The sequence below is a fragment of the Zonotrichia albicollis genome, chromosome 9, assembly GCF_047830755.1.
Source record: "Zonotrichia albicollis isolate bZonAlb1 chromosome 9, bZonAlb1.hap1, whole genome shotgun sequence".
Lineage (NCBI taxonomy): Eukaryota > Metazoa > Chordata > Aves > Passeriformes > Passerellidae > Zonotrichia > Zonotrichia albicollis.
The window spans coordinates 27,253,435-27,268,958 of record NC_133827.1 but is presented as its reverse complement, the minus strand read 5'-3'; the positions used below and the strand labels follow the sequence as shown (position 1 = coordinate 27,268,958).

The window sequence follows — 15,524 nt, the reverse complement described above, 5'->3', positions numbered from 1 at the left end:
GTTGAAGTTTCCACTGTAAAATTTATTTAATCAATTTTATGAAAGTAGAATCAGACCATGTGAAATATATGTTTGGTGTGTTGCAACTCTGATATTAGCTGAAGTAGAAGTATTTATAGGGCTGTATTCCATTTCAGTGGGAGTGCTGGTAGGCAATGTCTGGAGCATAAAGCTTTATTTCCTGGAATTCCATCTCCCATATCTGTTATTTTACAGTAGAACATATGTCAGGCACCAAGGATGGAGTTTGGAGAGATCACTGAAGCAGAAACAAACAATGATCTGCTCTTATTACTTAGTTTAAATGCAGTCTCATCTCTGCATGGGTGGTCCATATGTCCTGATCAATTAAGGGCATGCTCTTCCCTGTTCCAGATTTCCCTGGTATGTCTTCCTCAATCTGTGGTCTGGTGTTGTATAAGGAACATTTCTGCCTGGTTTGCATTTTAGGTAGATTCAGTAAGAATTTCAGTCAGGCAGATAATTCTCAAGTGACTATTCCAATAGCTGAAATTCACCCTTCTGCATGTCTTCTGTTACCTAAGAAATACAGATAGGTCATCAGTTGCTATTGCATGACTAACGCTACCATGGCAATTACTTGCTATCCTATTACCAAATTGCTTGTGTTGATGTGTTTTAATATACTGTGATGGGTCTTGTATTTTTGACAAGCTCTCCAGTGTGGCATAATGACCTTCTACCTTGTTCTTTGGAAGTCACAGTGAGAGAGATGATTATCTGGAACAAAGAGATTTCACTTGCTGATTCGAGACATTGTATCTGATCTCTATTAACTGAGGAGAGTTGACTTGCCTGAAGGTCTGTGCTCCAAAGCCTCTTTAGTGGAGGTTTCAAAAGTCAAATGTGTTAATAATAAAAACACTACCTTTCCTCATAGCTGTAAGAACTTTGCAAAACTTGATCATTCACTCTCTTGAAAGGAAGAGTAGCTGTAGGTTTTGTATTGCAAAAATGTTCTCTTGTGATCTTTGAGTTTCAGAGAATAACAAGTACTGATATTTGGTTGTTGTTTTTTTTTTTTTTTTATAAATCTTCCCGGGCAGTCTGTTTTCCAAATTATTCTATACTGGTACTGGAAGTGAATTAATGTTCTTCAGACCGTATGGTCTCAGAGAGAAATTTTGTCAGACTCTTTCCAAATGGAAGGTCTCACTATCTTCAAGGATGAAGTTTCCATGAAAGCTTTTCTGGGAAGTTTTGGGAACTCAAAGAAGGAACACCTGAGAGAAGTAAGCTGTCTAGGAGAGGCATGATGTGTGCTTACAGTTGGACATGTTTTCTGTATTCCCTGGATAGCAGGGATACATTTAGCACTGCTTGCTGGAATCAGCTGTCTCAGTAGTGTCTGTACCAGCAGGTAACACACAGATGTCTTTGGACGCAGTTTAATTTCTGAGTGGTCTTCATACAAGAAATTAATCTTTTCATGATGTCCAGATTAAGGACTAAAACCATAGATCATAAGCAAGTTTTTTTTGTCTCAGTTGATTTTCTTTTGTATAATATGAATTTGTCTTTGTGCTTACCCATTGACAGATAATTCTTTTTCCTACTTGGGGCAACTGGTTCCCCTTGTAGAGAGACCCAACTAACAATCCCCATTTCCCCAGTTCAATCATCTTTTGTGTTACAGTGTATAGGAGATATTTATTAGCCAGTAATGGAGGGAAAAGGAAACCATCTCATTAATCCTACTCAATTAATGGATTTAATAAAGGTTTCAATGTACAAAATCAACGGTAAGAATAGCAGTACCATACTCTTATATACAGCTTTTCATAATAGACCTAAAATTCTTTTCAAAGGAAATCAGCTGTATTATTCCCATTTTACAGACTGAGATGCTGAAGCACAGAGCAGTGGTGTGATTTGCCAGGTGTGCAGCCAGAAATTAGAATGCTGAGCATGTGAGTCCTAGTCTAACCTTCTATTTATACTGCAATTTTGTGCTCAGATTCAAGGCTTTGGAACCAATGATTAGAGGCTACAATAAACTTCTAATTCCCCTTGCAGTGGGGACAGCATTTGTTTTATGTGTGTCCTTAGTCAGTAAATTGCAAGCCTTTAGGAGAGTGGCTGAATCAGGTGTAAAATCCTGAGTGTTCCTGCTCTGTAGCAATGGCAGAATTATTCCTTAAGTATATTCTTGAAACAGGAACCTTTTAGTCTTGACTAACTTTGTGTTGCTAAATGTTTTTGCATTTTTTTGGTTAAAGTATGATATGAGTGCAGAAGGAGGAACAGAATCTGAACAAATCCATTTGAGATTGATAAATACAGAATAGAAACTTGATCCTTAAAAATGATGTCTTAGGAAAACCTTTCACATGGAAATGGGTGCAAGTTGGAGTATAAATGTTTGTCCTCTGCTTACCCTGTTTTCTTGACATTCCCTCTTATTATTGCTGTTAAGAGCTGGAATGTGTATAATTTTGATTTGACTTACGACTGCTTTTTTAACCGTGTATAAGATTTGGTTTTGAAATCTCAATAATTTTTCTTTTGTTCTGAGAAAAATAAATTCTACAAACACCGGAGAATGGAGGAAGCACAGATTTTGGTAGAATAATATTTGCTTTCTTCTGGGATAAATCTGTAATTTCAATAACTCCTTCTCCTACAATATTAATTTCTGGAACTTTTTGTTTATATAGAAACATAATTTTCATAGACAACTTGATGTAAGTATCTCTGGATAGCTGCTACTTTTTATTGTATTTATTTTTAAATAAAACCCTAAATGTCTCTAAAAGCTCAATATGCTTAAACAAAACTTATATGAATTTCATAGAAACGTCAGTTTATTATATTCCATTACTAAATCATGTTCAATAGTCATAAATACTAGGTTTCCTAAAATTTAAGCTCTTTGAGACAGAAGTTATGTCAAGATATTGAAGGTCTTCTCTTCTGAAGCTGTATTGGTGGGTGGGCTCAGGATTTTTGGTTATCCAGAGCTGTTTTTGAAAAGTATCTAGATTCATTTAACTGTTCCTTCAGAAATCATCCTGTTTTGAAGTCCTAGAGAGTATGAGGGAGAAAGAGGGAAAAAAAACCCCAATCCTGATGTGTTTACTGCCTTTCAGTGTTTTGGTGTAGAAATATCTATAGCTGACTTGACAGTCTTAGGTTGAAATTTATGTCCCTGCTTATCCTCCAGTGACCTGAGCTCATACACTGCATGCAAAGATTTGACTATGTGCAATTTTTGCTCAATGAACTTGTTTACACAGTGTTTATCTTTCTTTTCAGAACAGCTCCATAGACTCTGGAATAATAAATGGCTATTAATTCTTGATGGAAGTAATCTTTGTTGAATGACTGTGCTGTGATCTAAGTAGAGGATAGGCAGCTAAGCCTCACACAGCCACTTACTCACTGCCCCATCCAGTGAGATGGGAGAGAAAACTGGAAGGGTAAAAGTGGGAAAACTCATGGGAAGATGAAGACATTTCAATAATTTTAAAAAGGAGAAATAGAAAACAAGAAAGAAAAAACCTTAACAAAACAAGTAATGCAAAAAGCCCTAATTACTCACCACCAAGTAACTGATGCCTAGCCAGTCTCTGAGCAGCAGCAGCTCTGGCCAAGTTCCAGCCCCAGTTTCATGGCTGAGCATGGCTTCCTGTGGTGGGGATGTCCCTTTGGTCAGCTGGGATCTGCTGTCCCACTGTGTTCCCTCAGCACCCCCAGCCTGCCCCTGGTAGGGCACTCTGAGAAAGAGAAAAGGCTTTGATGCTGTGTGAACACTTCAGTGATAACTAAAATATCCGTTACTGACCCTGTGTTCATCACAAGTCCAAAACACGCAAGCATAGCAACATAGCACTGTGCAAGCCATTGTGAACAAAATTAACTACATCCCAGCCAAAACCAGTACAGACTGAAGGTCAGATTTCATGAAGCTGACACTGAATTTGGTGTATGGCTTGAAACAAGAAGGCAGCTTGCTGAAATGATAATCTAGGTAATCTGTCATTGTGTAAGAGAGCCTCCTGTGCCTGCTGATGCCTCTTGGTGGGATGTTGGCATTGATAGTCTATGACAGAAAAACAAAGTTTTAATAATGTTATCGGGAGGATTGCTGTGCACTGGAACCTGGTGCTGTGCTTGCTGACTCTACAAAGTGGCTCTTCCTCAGATGGGCAAAGAAACAGACTGCCAGCAACAGAATTTGCTGGGTGGATGTGCAGCCTCCCTTACACCAGGTTTCAGTGCTGTGATAACTGGTAAGTCTTCTTCATCCGATACTGTTTTTGGATGCAGTCTGTCAATCTCCCCCTGGTGTTCCTCAGAGAGGCACTACTCCTACTCTAAACACTTTTGCTTTTCTCTCCCACTGGTGAGATATGTTAGAAGTAAACCTTGATTTTCTTTCTGTTCTGGTTTTCTTTCAGGCATTGTCCCATTTGAAACTCTGAGGGTAGAACCAAGTGCAGTGATGTGGAGGTTAAGCTAAATGACACTAGATTTTTCAGCAGCAGTAGTTTTTCTGTGCTATAGGACAAGGGTCCTGGAACTGTTGGGGGTTTTTTGTTTTTTGTTTTTTTTTTTTTTTTTTCTCTTTAAGGATTTTGTTCTGAGTTCAGTTTCTGTGCTAGAAATGATCCTGCTTTGTTGCTTGACATCATGACATTAAGAAGATAGTACTAGATCCCTCTCTTGTGGTTCTATTCTGTTGCCTTTTATTTTCCTACTTCTCTTTTCACTTTTTATTTGCCAACAGCTGTTCAAGATCTATAGTTAGGATCTAACCTGTTTTATTTCTTTCATGTATTATTTTTTCCTTACATAAGGAAGACTGCCAAAAATGTTATATGTCTTAAAAATGAGGGATGCTTCTTGCCACACTTACAGGGTCAGAAGAGAATAAATCCTGCTGGCCTTATTCTGATAAAAAAAGTAGTTGTATGTTCAGAGAAGCTAAAATTGCACGTTATGAAACTTGCTTTATTGAACTGCAATTTAATATGAAATCCCTTGGAAGAAAATCTGAAAGAACTAGCATTTACAAGACCATCCCTCATACTGCATTTGTCATGACAGTTTCTGTCCTACTGAAGAACTGAAAGGTTTTCTTTCATTATGACCATGCCAGTTTTCATGGGGTACCACCTCAGAACACAGCCTTGCTTTTCTCAAATAACTCATTTTCTCACTCCTTCCATAACATAATGTCTTGGATGAGTTTGTGTCCATCTTTTTTATTTAGTTCAAGAATTATGTGTGCATTCATAAATTCTGTTTAATTCTGGCTAATTTGCCCCACTTTGCTCTGGCTGCAATACTGTGCAGAGTTGTCTGTGGCCCCACTACGAGGTAAAATAAGGAGAACAGCTTTTGGAGATGAAAAAACAAGAGGTTGACCAGACAGAAAATTCCCAAGGCAATATTTTGAAAGAGAACCTTCTCAGAACAGGGGGAAGGTACCTGAGTCACAGGTATCTGTGTGTGTCAGAATGTGCACACACATGCACTCATACTTATTTGTGGTTAATTTGGGGATATTTTCAAAAGAAGCACTTTCACTGTGTGCTGGAGAGGGGTTTAGTGAAAGCTGTGGTGTCACTAAAGTTACAATGACAATTAACAGGGAATACTTAATAGGCAACTGGCTCATGGGATGACTTTTCACTGACAGCCTCATAGTGTAGGTGAGGCTCAAGGCACCTCTGGGTTTTTTTCTAGTCCAAACCCTTGCTCCAAGCAGGGTCAGCTAGAGCAGGTTGTTCAGGAATTTATTCAGCTGAGATTTAAGTAACTCAAAGGATGGAAGGTCCACAAGATACCTGGGCAGCCTCCTCCACTGACTGGAACTATCTGTTGGTTTTCAGAAATATTTATTAATACCTTGTTGATAGGGTAGTGAGGGCTTTCTAAGGCACATATGAATTTGGCCATCCTACTTACAAACCACTTTTAAATTTGAGGAAAGTGTGGTGCATTTTGCAAGAAGTAAAAGCTTTCTGCCCTTCTATCAACTTGGGGCTGAGGTACAAAAGAAATGCAGACGTATCGTGGCAGCAGAAGGGCTGGATTTTGCACTGTCAGGATTAGTCTGCCTGTGTTGATAAGGCCTTGTAGAGTTACAAATGTCTGCTCAACTTTTTAAGAAATCTACTATGAAATTTCATATACAATAGCTCTCTTCAGAGAACTAATTTCAGCACTGAGAGGCTGCATAAATGTAGACTTAGTCTGTATGCTCCTCTTCTCAGCCTTATTGAATTAAAGTCTAGTACACTTAGGAAAGTAATAAAGGCACTCACTCATGTAAAAATATTGCCTTGGGATTTATATATGTGTTTCAGCACTTGTTAAGTGTATATCTCATTATTCTGGTTTTGTTAGGCAGGAGAATATCTGCCTAACTCATGCTATTTAATTTCTTCAGAAAAGTTGCAATATGGAAGAATAGTCTATTTCTCTCTTAGGCACCAGTCCTGATTTTTTTTGCAATCTCTTCTATACCACTGCCATGGCCTGGTAGGGAAATCTAACAAAATCACTGCTGGCTTGTTAAGGCCCAGGTGGAGATTGTAGGAGTGAGAACTCTCAAGATTTCACTCTTGCTTTCTCAAATGATGCTGCTCTTTTACCTATGTAAAGTCTAAAAACATTTGAAGCAGAAATATAGTTTTTATATATTATCTTTTAAGAAAAATATAGCATGATTTAGATGCAAACTTGTGAAACTTATGTAAAGAGGAATTCTGTATTTAATGTCAACAATTTGATATTTAATAATTTTTAACTCTAAGATATTGAAGAACCATCTTGGATGTATTCTATGTTGACACAGGAGCTTATCTTTGTAATCAACTCCTAAACATACTTCAGACTCTGGAGGGTGCATGAAGGTTTCATTTTCTTTGGTGACTATTTTTAAAGTAGCTGCATCATTTGTGTAAATGTTTATAAGTCTGTTCCCCAAGAACCTTCTCTCTGTCCTGACATTTCTGTACTATTAAATGTTTCAGGAGAAGTGTTGGATGTCATTGCAGTTATGTTATGTTTTCTTTTGATTGTCTTTAAATGACAGTAGATACCTACTCTGTTTGTATTTTTTACTTTAGACTAGGAATGATCTTTTTTTTGTCGTCTGAAAATCATTAAAGTATATTTCCCAGTGACTTCAGTTTTAAATATCTCCTACCAGTTCTAGAAGCCTTTTTTTCTATTTGAGTGTGAAAATTACAAATTGTTTTCATCTTCTGAGTGTCCTTTGTTGCTGTAATATATTGGTTGTCTTTGGCCTCATTCTTCAGTAGTACAGTTTTGCAGAGTGCTCTGTTAAGACATGAAAGAGACACACTTAAAACTCTTTATAAAAATTTATCACAGCTGTGAAAAAACTGCAATTTGTTTCTTAATGCAGGTGTCAAAGCTGTCATTTTTTGTCTCCACAGAACTTGGCTGAAATAGGACGCTGCTGAGACAATTTTTTTTCCTTATGAGAGTTACTGCTTCTTCCTATGTTTTTTTGTCTGGTTCAAGTAGCAGGGTTGTTAATATATAAAAAAATTCAAATTTCAGTTGTCATAAAATCTGGGTTTAGCATCCTGTTGGTTTAGATGTTTCTTTTTACCAGATTCTTAGAACAGGAAGTCAGGGCCAATTACAAGTGAAGTTCCTAGAGAAATACTTTGAACATTACACATCTCTTAATAGAAGAGTCAAAATCATGCATTTTGCCTTCACTCTTGTAATTATCTTTGCAATGTTTCCTATGTGTGCTTTCCCTGCTGAGTAATCCTAAATTCTGATGTGTTTGCAAACTAAACTCTTTTTTTGTTTCATTGGTTTTTTTTTACATTTTATGAAGGTTAAATCTCAGGTCTTGTTCTGTAGCCACTTTGTTCAGCTCTTGCTTCTATGATTCTTTTATTTTTATTCTAGTTGCAAAGACATCAATACCTTTTACTTAAAAAACTTCCATTATTAAACAGTAAGGTAAATCAAATGCTTACATTACAATTTCCCCCCTATGTTCTAAGGTGTGATCCCTGAAATTGTAAAACTATAGAAATACTATAAAAAGGAGTGTGTTATAGATGTAGTATAAGACTGTATGAGAGTACAGATACTTATTTCTTTTTCCCCTTTGTTCCAATAGGCATGCAGATTCTCAAAGAAAAAAAGTTTAAATGTTGGCAAATATAAAAGGAAAAGTGTTTGCCAAACTAATTTTGGATGCACTGTACTTTGACTGTTAGTTCCATAATTTTGACTTCTGAGATTTAAAAGTTGTAATGGATATGTTATAATTTTTCAAAATTAATTCGAAAAAATACAATAAAATTGCATATTGCTTTATTTTCGTGAACTATATGTATTCATATTGTATACATCAGGGAATTCAACAATGAATTGAGTAATCTAGATACTGGGAAATCATTCACTTGGGAAATGTGAATACTGAGTATTTGTCTTAACTGAGTCAAGATAAGCTCTGAGTGTCCTAAAAATTATTACTTGCATCATATTCTGGACTTCTGTTCATGTATTATTTACGTGTGTTTCATTACATTCATGTAATATTTAAAGTTTCAATTGTATTTAAATTTACAAATTTTATCCTGGCTTTTGCTTTGATGTAAGATTAATTCATGGAAGTGTGTCAGGTTGCATATTTGTATTTTCAGATTAAGGTTGATGCAAACAGTTTGAAAAACATTCTCTGTGGCTGAAAGAATAGCATTTCAAACTGCCTAGAATTTTGAAGATTAAACTGATATGTTGGTTTTTTTTCCAATGTGACATTTCATAGGCAAGTTGATGAAGATACATGAAAAGTTATTTTAAACTGATGATGATATTGAGTGATAAACTCAATTATGCCACATAAAGTATTCCTTATTTGAAATAAATGTACTCTTGGAAAGACTAATAATTTTCACACGATCGTAAGGAAATTACTGCTACGAAGATCTGAATAATTAAGGAGTCTCTGTGGTTCCTGTGTTGCATGACACTGTGTATGGTGTCTGGATGTAGTTAATGTAATAAAATATTTTTTTGCCTACTAGGCATCACTGGATTTGGCAAATGCATCCTTTTGTCTCACTGTGATCATATTTTTTTTCCATCTGAAACTACTGTTTGTCCAAGCAATTTTTACTTGGAAAGAAGAGTAATGGGCCAGTGGGAGAGTGTTTTTCAAAGGAAAAATGGTTTTTTTTTCCAAACACATATATCAATATGGTAGAAAGGCAATGTCTGTATTTGTTAGTATAAATCCTTCAGTATTGCATAGATTAATGATGAACTATTTCTTGGATGTAGCAAATATTAGAGCATCATTTATTATTCTAAAGGAACAGAAAGCTATTCATATTTTTCTGAATATGTTAACTTTTAAAGGAAGACGGCTTTAGAAGTTCAGACTTTTCTGCAGGAGCTTTTTTTTAAAACAAAACCCTGAAAGGATGGTTATGTGAATTTTCAGCACCTCTTTTGGCAGCATTAAGGTTTCAGTGAATGTTCCTGAGGATTTTTAGAAGATGACTGCTGGACTATTAGTGTCATTTGTAAAAAAAAAAAATATTTCATGTTTTTAGTCAGATTTTATGATTTATTGTTAAATGAAGTTATTTTTCTTTTCAGATAACCCCAGATGTGGCTTGTGGAAATGCCAGTTCCAATACTTCTGCTGGAGGCCGGCTTATCTCCTTTGAAGTTCCACAGAATACATCAATAAAGTGAGAATATTCTTATATGTGATGAAATACAAAAGCACTTTTATTTTCATTTGACTGGATATTTTAGAAAATGGTTTTTCAGATAGGCAAATTTGTCAAATGACTAAAGGACAATGAGAGAATTCAGACAGACTTCAAGCATGTAGCAGAGCCATGATAGCTCTTTGCTCGGCATAATTTCTCCCACATCTTCAGTGTTTTAGAAGATGTAAGCATGTAAGCTGTCTCTGGGCCATCATAATGCATTAGAGATTAGGGCAGATGTGTTGACGATGTCAGTTTGGAGAAGATATGACTTAGTGCAGTGAACACACTTTTCCCCTCTTTAATCTCAAGATGAACTTGCTGATAGAAAGTGTTATTGTTGACTATATAAGTGCATGTATATTGTGCATTTGTATTTGGTTTCTGGGTTATTGCTTTGGGTGTCCCCATTAGGTGTGAAATCTTTGTGTATGTCCTAAAAAACATTTCTCAAAAAATTTGAATTTATTCTGTTATTCACTTTTCAAAATCATGCTTTTTGGATAAATGCTTGTTTTGTTTTGTTTTGTTTAATTAACAAAAACTGACTTTTCCTAGAAAGATCTGATTCTGTCACTGGGATGAGGCATTTTCTTATTGGAAATTTTATTTAAAAAAAAAAATCTGCCAACGTAGTTCTCTGGCTCACAGCTTTGCTGCAATTTTAGACTTACATTTTCCCAAAATAGCCTACTTTTCTCATACTGTCATCTCATCTTTCAGAATCCCATGTTTCTGTTAAAAAAGGCCATGCTCGCAGGAGAAAACAAAGTGATGCAAGCAGACAAGCTGCAGACAGTTTGGAGCAGTAACTGTTAAACGTGGGGGCCGTCCCGCCCTTCCCACGGCTTTGAATTGTGCTCATTCATGAGCCTTGAGCCCAAGTCAGGAGCAGATCTGGGAGCGTGGATGCCCTGGCTGGCTGCAGTCTGAAAGCAAACAAGTGGCTTTTCTTGGAATCAGGAAAAAGCCAGCATTTGTGGATTCTAAAGTTGTATTTAAGAGCCTTGATGGAGAAACCCAGTTTTAAAGGAGGTTGCAGAGTACACAGTTGGTTTTGATAATTTTTACATTGTATATATTTAGTAGAGTTTTATGCCTGAGTAGATTAGTGCAAGTCAAGATCGATTTTTATTTCATTTACTATCTTAAAAGCACAAGGAACTTACCTGATTCAATGGCTATCTCTGAAAGGGGAATAATTTCAGTTCAATAGGTTGATTTTGTTTTGATTGTCATATGAGGCCTAAACTGTAAAACCAGTTGCTATCCTGTTCTAAAAGTGAGACATTCAGCTTTTGTAATAGCAATTGGGGTTCTTAAAGACGGTGCAAATACTGTAAAAAATTTGCTTCTTATGACATCTAGTTGCAAGATTTTTTCAATGTCTGTTGCACTTTGGTTTTCTTGTTTTGAAGTCAAATAACAAGTGAACAGGGATAAACTGCCTTTGTTTTTAGCAGAATTGAAATAATTTCATTACAGAATATTGTGGAACAGAGCTTCATCTCTAGGTATTTGAAGGTCTGTTTTCAGCAGGAGAGAATTACCAGTTTTTAGCAGTTGGATGCAGTTATGTTTGTATTTCTGGAGGTTTGTTCAAACTCATTTTGGATTCCTTCATAGGAAATTAATGCAAATACTTGGGACCTTACCAGAAACATGACAGATTTTTTTTGTTTCATTATGGAGGTGAGTAGGAGAAGCAGTGCCCTGTGAGTACAGACTGGCATAATGTAGCTCCCTAATGGAGCCGACAGAGTGGATGCAGCAGTAGACTTTCTATCCAATCTGTCAATATTCAGGAAGGCACCATGGGCTCAGTGACCTTGGGAGCATTACATGACTCATTTGATTTACAAGAATAAACTGTCCTGAATCTTCGATCTGGTGTGTCAGACAAATGAGGATTTCTAGCAGGATCTGTCTCCTGGTATTGAGTGAACATTGAATGTTCTTCAGTAAACAGCAGGGCTGGGTGTACTTTAGCTGCAGAAAACAATGGCACTGTAGGATGGAGGTAATACTGAAAAAGGCATAATTAAAAAGACTGAATAAGGATCCCTCTTAAGGATATACCTCACTATTATGTGGTATTTATCTAAAACTCTTCTTGGGTATTAGGATGGTGACCTTCAAGTATCAGAAATTGGGACTCTGTATGATTTAATATGCTATTACATAAACTATTATGCAAATCTTACAGCTGAAGCATTTTTAAGTTCTGTGGACATGCTAGAGACATTCAGGGTTTTTCCTAATTCCATACTTGCTAGATTTAGGTTTCCCATCTTTGTTAAGGTTCAGTTCTACAGTGATGTACTTCTTAATTACACCGACTTCCTCAGTGTAAATTTTCTCATAATTTCTTTTCTTAGAATAAGGCAAGATGCTACTGCTTCTCTCATCCTGCTATGGAAGGTCACAAGCACTGGATTTAAACAGTGTTCACTCATTGATGGCAGAAGTGTCACTCTTCTCCAGGCACTGGGTGGGCTTGTCCTTTCTGAAGAAATGCTTGCATTAGGCAACAACTACTTTATTGGTGAGTAACGTGCTGACTTTCTGTCCATCACCTCTAGGTGACAGCTGATGGTTTGCTCAGCATTTAGGGGAACAAAGGACTAATTCCTTTAAGTGCTGAAAGATCCTAATGGGATATTGGGACCATGTTTCAGACATTGGTTCATTCAAACCAGACAAGAGCTACTCTAAATTCTTACACAGTGGGCACCACTCACTTTAAAATCTACACAGTCATTTTTGTCTGATACCTTGAGATGATGCAAGTTATTTTATATGTTCAAATTTAATAAGCTTTTGGCAAATGCTGAAGTATATAATTGAATGCTTGAGGTGTTTCTTTGTCAGGGATTGTGTCATGGGATGCTTTGTGAAGAAACTTAAGCCTGTAGACAGGAAAATTGAAAAAATACATTACAAGATCAGATTTCTTATTATATTTTAACAGTGTTTAATTGCACAGCTTTTTTATCTTCTAGTGTTGTCTCTGTGACTATGGAGCCTTAGAAATACATTATTTGTTTCACTCAGCAATTAAATGTTAAGCATCTTTGTGGAAGGAGTATAATGAAAATAGCCTGATACATTATTTTTAAGGGTATGGGAAATAACACAGATTTAAAGCTATATTTTTGCATAGACACAATAGACTTAATTAAATTGAGATTTCTGGGCAGATGTTTTATTATACCAATGACATGAAACCAAAATCATTGTAATAAAAGTACTTATTGTTATCTGCTTGAAAGCATGCATATTTTTAAAGGAACTATAAGCTGCTACAATTGTTATTTGAAAACTTACCATGCTAATAAATGTAAAATTAAAAACATTCTGATGTAGAAACATGGGGAAAAATTCCAAGTGCGTAGCCAATACAGAAAATCCCTAAATACAGAAGTAGTACCTTGTTCTCTCCTTTTTCAGCTATCACTTTCCAAAGATACTGCATGAAGGTTGTTAGTAGAATAATTTATTTCTTATCATCAGTGGTTTCCATTAGTGATGTTTATTTCCTTCAAATAATTTTCCACTTTCTTTTAATATTATTATTCTTTATAAGAGACTTAGTTTTAGGCTTTTTCCCCCCGCTTTTAATCTTATTTTACATTTAATTTATCAGAGTTAAAGCCTTCCTCTCATGTCTCTGGAATAAATTTTTGAATTTGCTTTTTGGTAGTTAATGTATGATAAAAGTATCCTGAAGACAGGATAATTGGTAGCTTTTATGCAGTGATGAATATGCCTAAAAGCACAGTTTGGTCTGAGCTCCTAAGCAGAGGGCCCAGCTTGCTCGATGAAAGCTCCACTTGGCTGTACAAGCCATAAAGCATAGGTTATTGATTTAGATAACTAAAATATGTATTGTGTTACTCTTTCATAGCTTTTCTTGTCCTCTCATTTCTATAGCTCAATTTCTGTCACTGGGATTCTTTGAATTTTTTATTGTGTGCTGGGTGATGTCAGGTGAGAGTGTACCTTTTCCTAGATGAATATAACACGAGGTTGAATTCACAAAAATGGCTTATTTCGTGCAGTACAAGTATTCTGAGACCTCTTGCTTTACTTCCATGTGGTTTTCAATACTTTCTTTGGTTTTTCATTTCCTGATAGTGAAGTTCTTTGTAAAATTTTCCAGCTGCTGAAACTAAGGCATAAATTTTTTAGTTTAAGAAAGAGCCTTTGAATTTCCTTCTCAGTTGTATGGAAATATTCTCCTTACTTCCCATCATCAGTTTTTGTCCAATGAAGTGGAGGTCTGGGGTGATTTACTTAAAAAGTAACTAAATTGTTTGGTGTGAAAATGAATTTTATATTCACTCAACTGAAATCCATAATTCTGCCAAGACTTATAGAAAAATAATTTGATCTTTACTTCAGATTTGATCCAGATGCGTGGAAGAGGTCTGTCAATTTGATGTGCCTTGCGAGTTTTTAATCATTTAGCTTTCAATAAGTCACTTGAATACAGTTTTTCTTATAGACAAATTTCCATGTTTCTTGATAGACATGAAAAACTTATTCAAAGGTACAAAAAGTTAAAGTGGGTGATTTTATATTAAAAAACCAATAATGTTGCCAGTGCTTTTGTTGATGTTATTTAAGCTAGAATGATATGAGGAGGCCACAAGATGGTGTAGGTTTCTGTAAGCAGTCACACAGTAAAGCTGTAGACCATGTCAGTTGATACATTTATATAATTTCCTCCTCCTTCCCCAACTCTTTTTCTGTTTATTCTAGTGTAATTTTAAAGGATTCTTCTCTTAATTGGTTAATTTTTTGTGAGGGCACTTTTTTAGTCTTGTAAAAAATTTCTGAGTAGATCTGTAAAAGAAAAATGAGGAAGATATGAATGAGTTTTTTGGTTTGACTTTTTCTGTGCGTGTGTCTCTTTTTGATCTACATCCTTTTTGAGTCATTTCTCACTGTGTTCCTTCCAAGTTTTGTTACTCAGCAAGGTACTTTAATTGCCTCTTGCAATTCTTTCTGAATAAGTTATTTATATCAAAGATAAAACATTTAGGGAAATATTATTTGTTTTGTGTTACCTTGCGGTGACACAAGTTTAAAGTTGTTTGTACAAGATTGAAAAGACTCAGAAGTCAGCAGTAATGTGCTGATTTGCTGATCATGTGGTTCAGGGCACAGTGTCTAGAGGTTGGGAAGAATGCTGTTTTTGAGATCTAAAAATAGACCCTGTCAGCACAGAGCTGTTCACCCCAGAGACAGTACCTGCACTGTGTGAGAATGAAGGGGAGAGCACAGCACAGCTCACCCAAAAAGAGCACTCTGTGTTCTCTGATGGGCTTTATAAAATGGCTGCTGCATCTGCAAACAGCCTCTCGCAGGGCAGGAGAGAGAGATGGTGCTGTGATTATGCAGCAGGATTATGTGGATTAATTACAGCATTGACCTGGCTGTGGCCAGCAGCAGGCTGCCTTGCACATTCTGTAACACATTCCTTCCATGTTTTGCTCAGGGGATTTTTAACGAGTTTCTCTAAGATTTGCTACTACACACATACCAGTCTTCTAAAATAATTTTTGATGTTTTATTAGAGAGTGTACCTATTAGCCAGTGGGGAAGAAAGCCCAGCATGGCTCAGGCCTTGAAGTGAGCAGGTGAGTTGCGGGGGTAGGAGTAGGATGGAGCACTGTCATGGTTTGAGCCTGGCACAGAGCCAGTGCCCCCCATGAAAATGCCTCACCCTGGTGTCTGCTGTGAGATGTGACCAGGAATAAGCAAAACAGG

At 36.3% G+C, this 15,524-nt stretch overlaps 1 protein-coding gene across 1 annotated transcript in view; it reads left to right on the top strand.

Moving 5' to 3' along the window:
* Positions 1–15,524, top strand: part of DNER (delta/notch like EGF repeat containing) — a 108,349-nt gene that overhangs the window by 46,401 nt on the left and 46,424 nt on the right. Inside the window, exons 3-4 of the mRNA XM_074547094.1 lie at positions 9,631–9,725; positions 12,128–12,294. Coding sequence (XP_074403195.1) covers positions 9,631–9,725; positions 12,128–12,294 — 262 coding nt within the window. The remainder of the gene's footprint in view (positions 1–9,630; positions 9,726–12,127; positions 12,295–15,524) is intronic.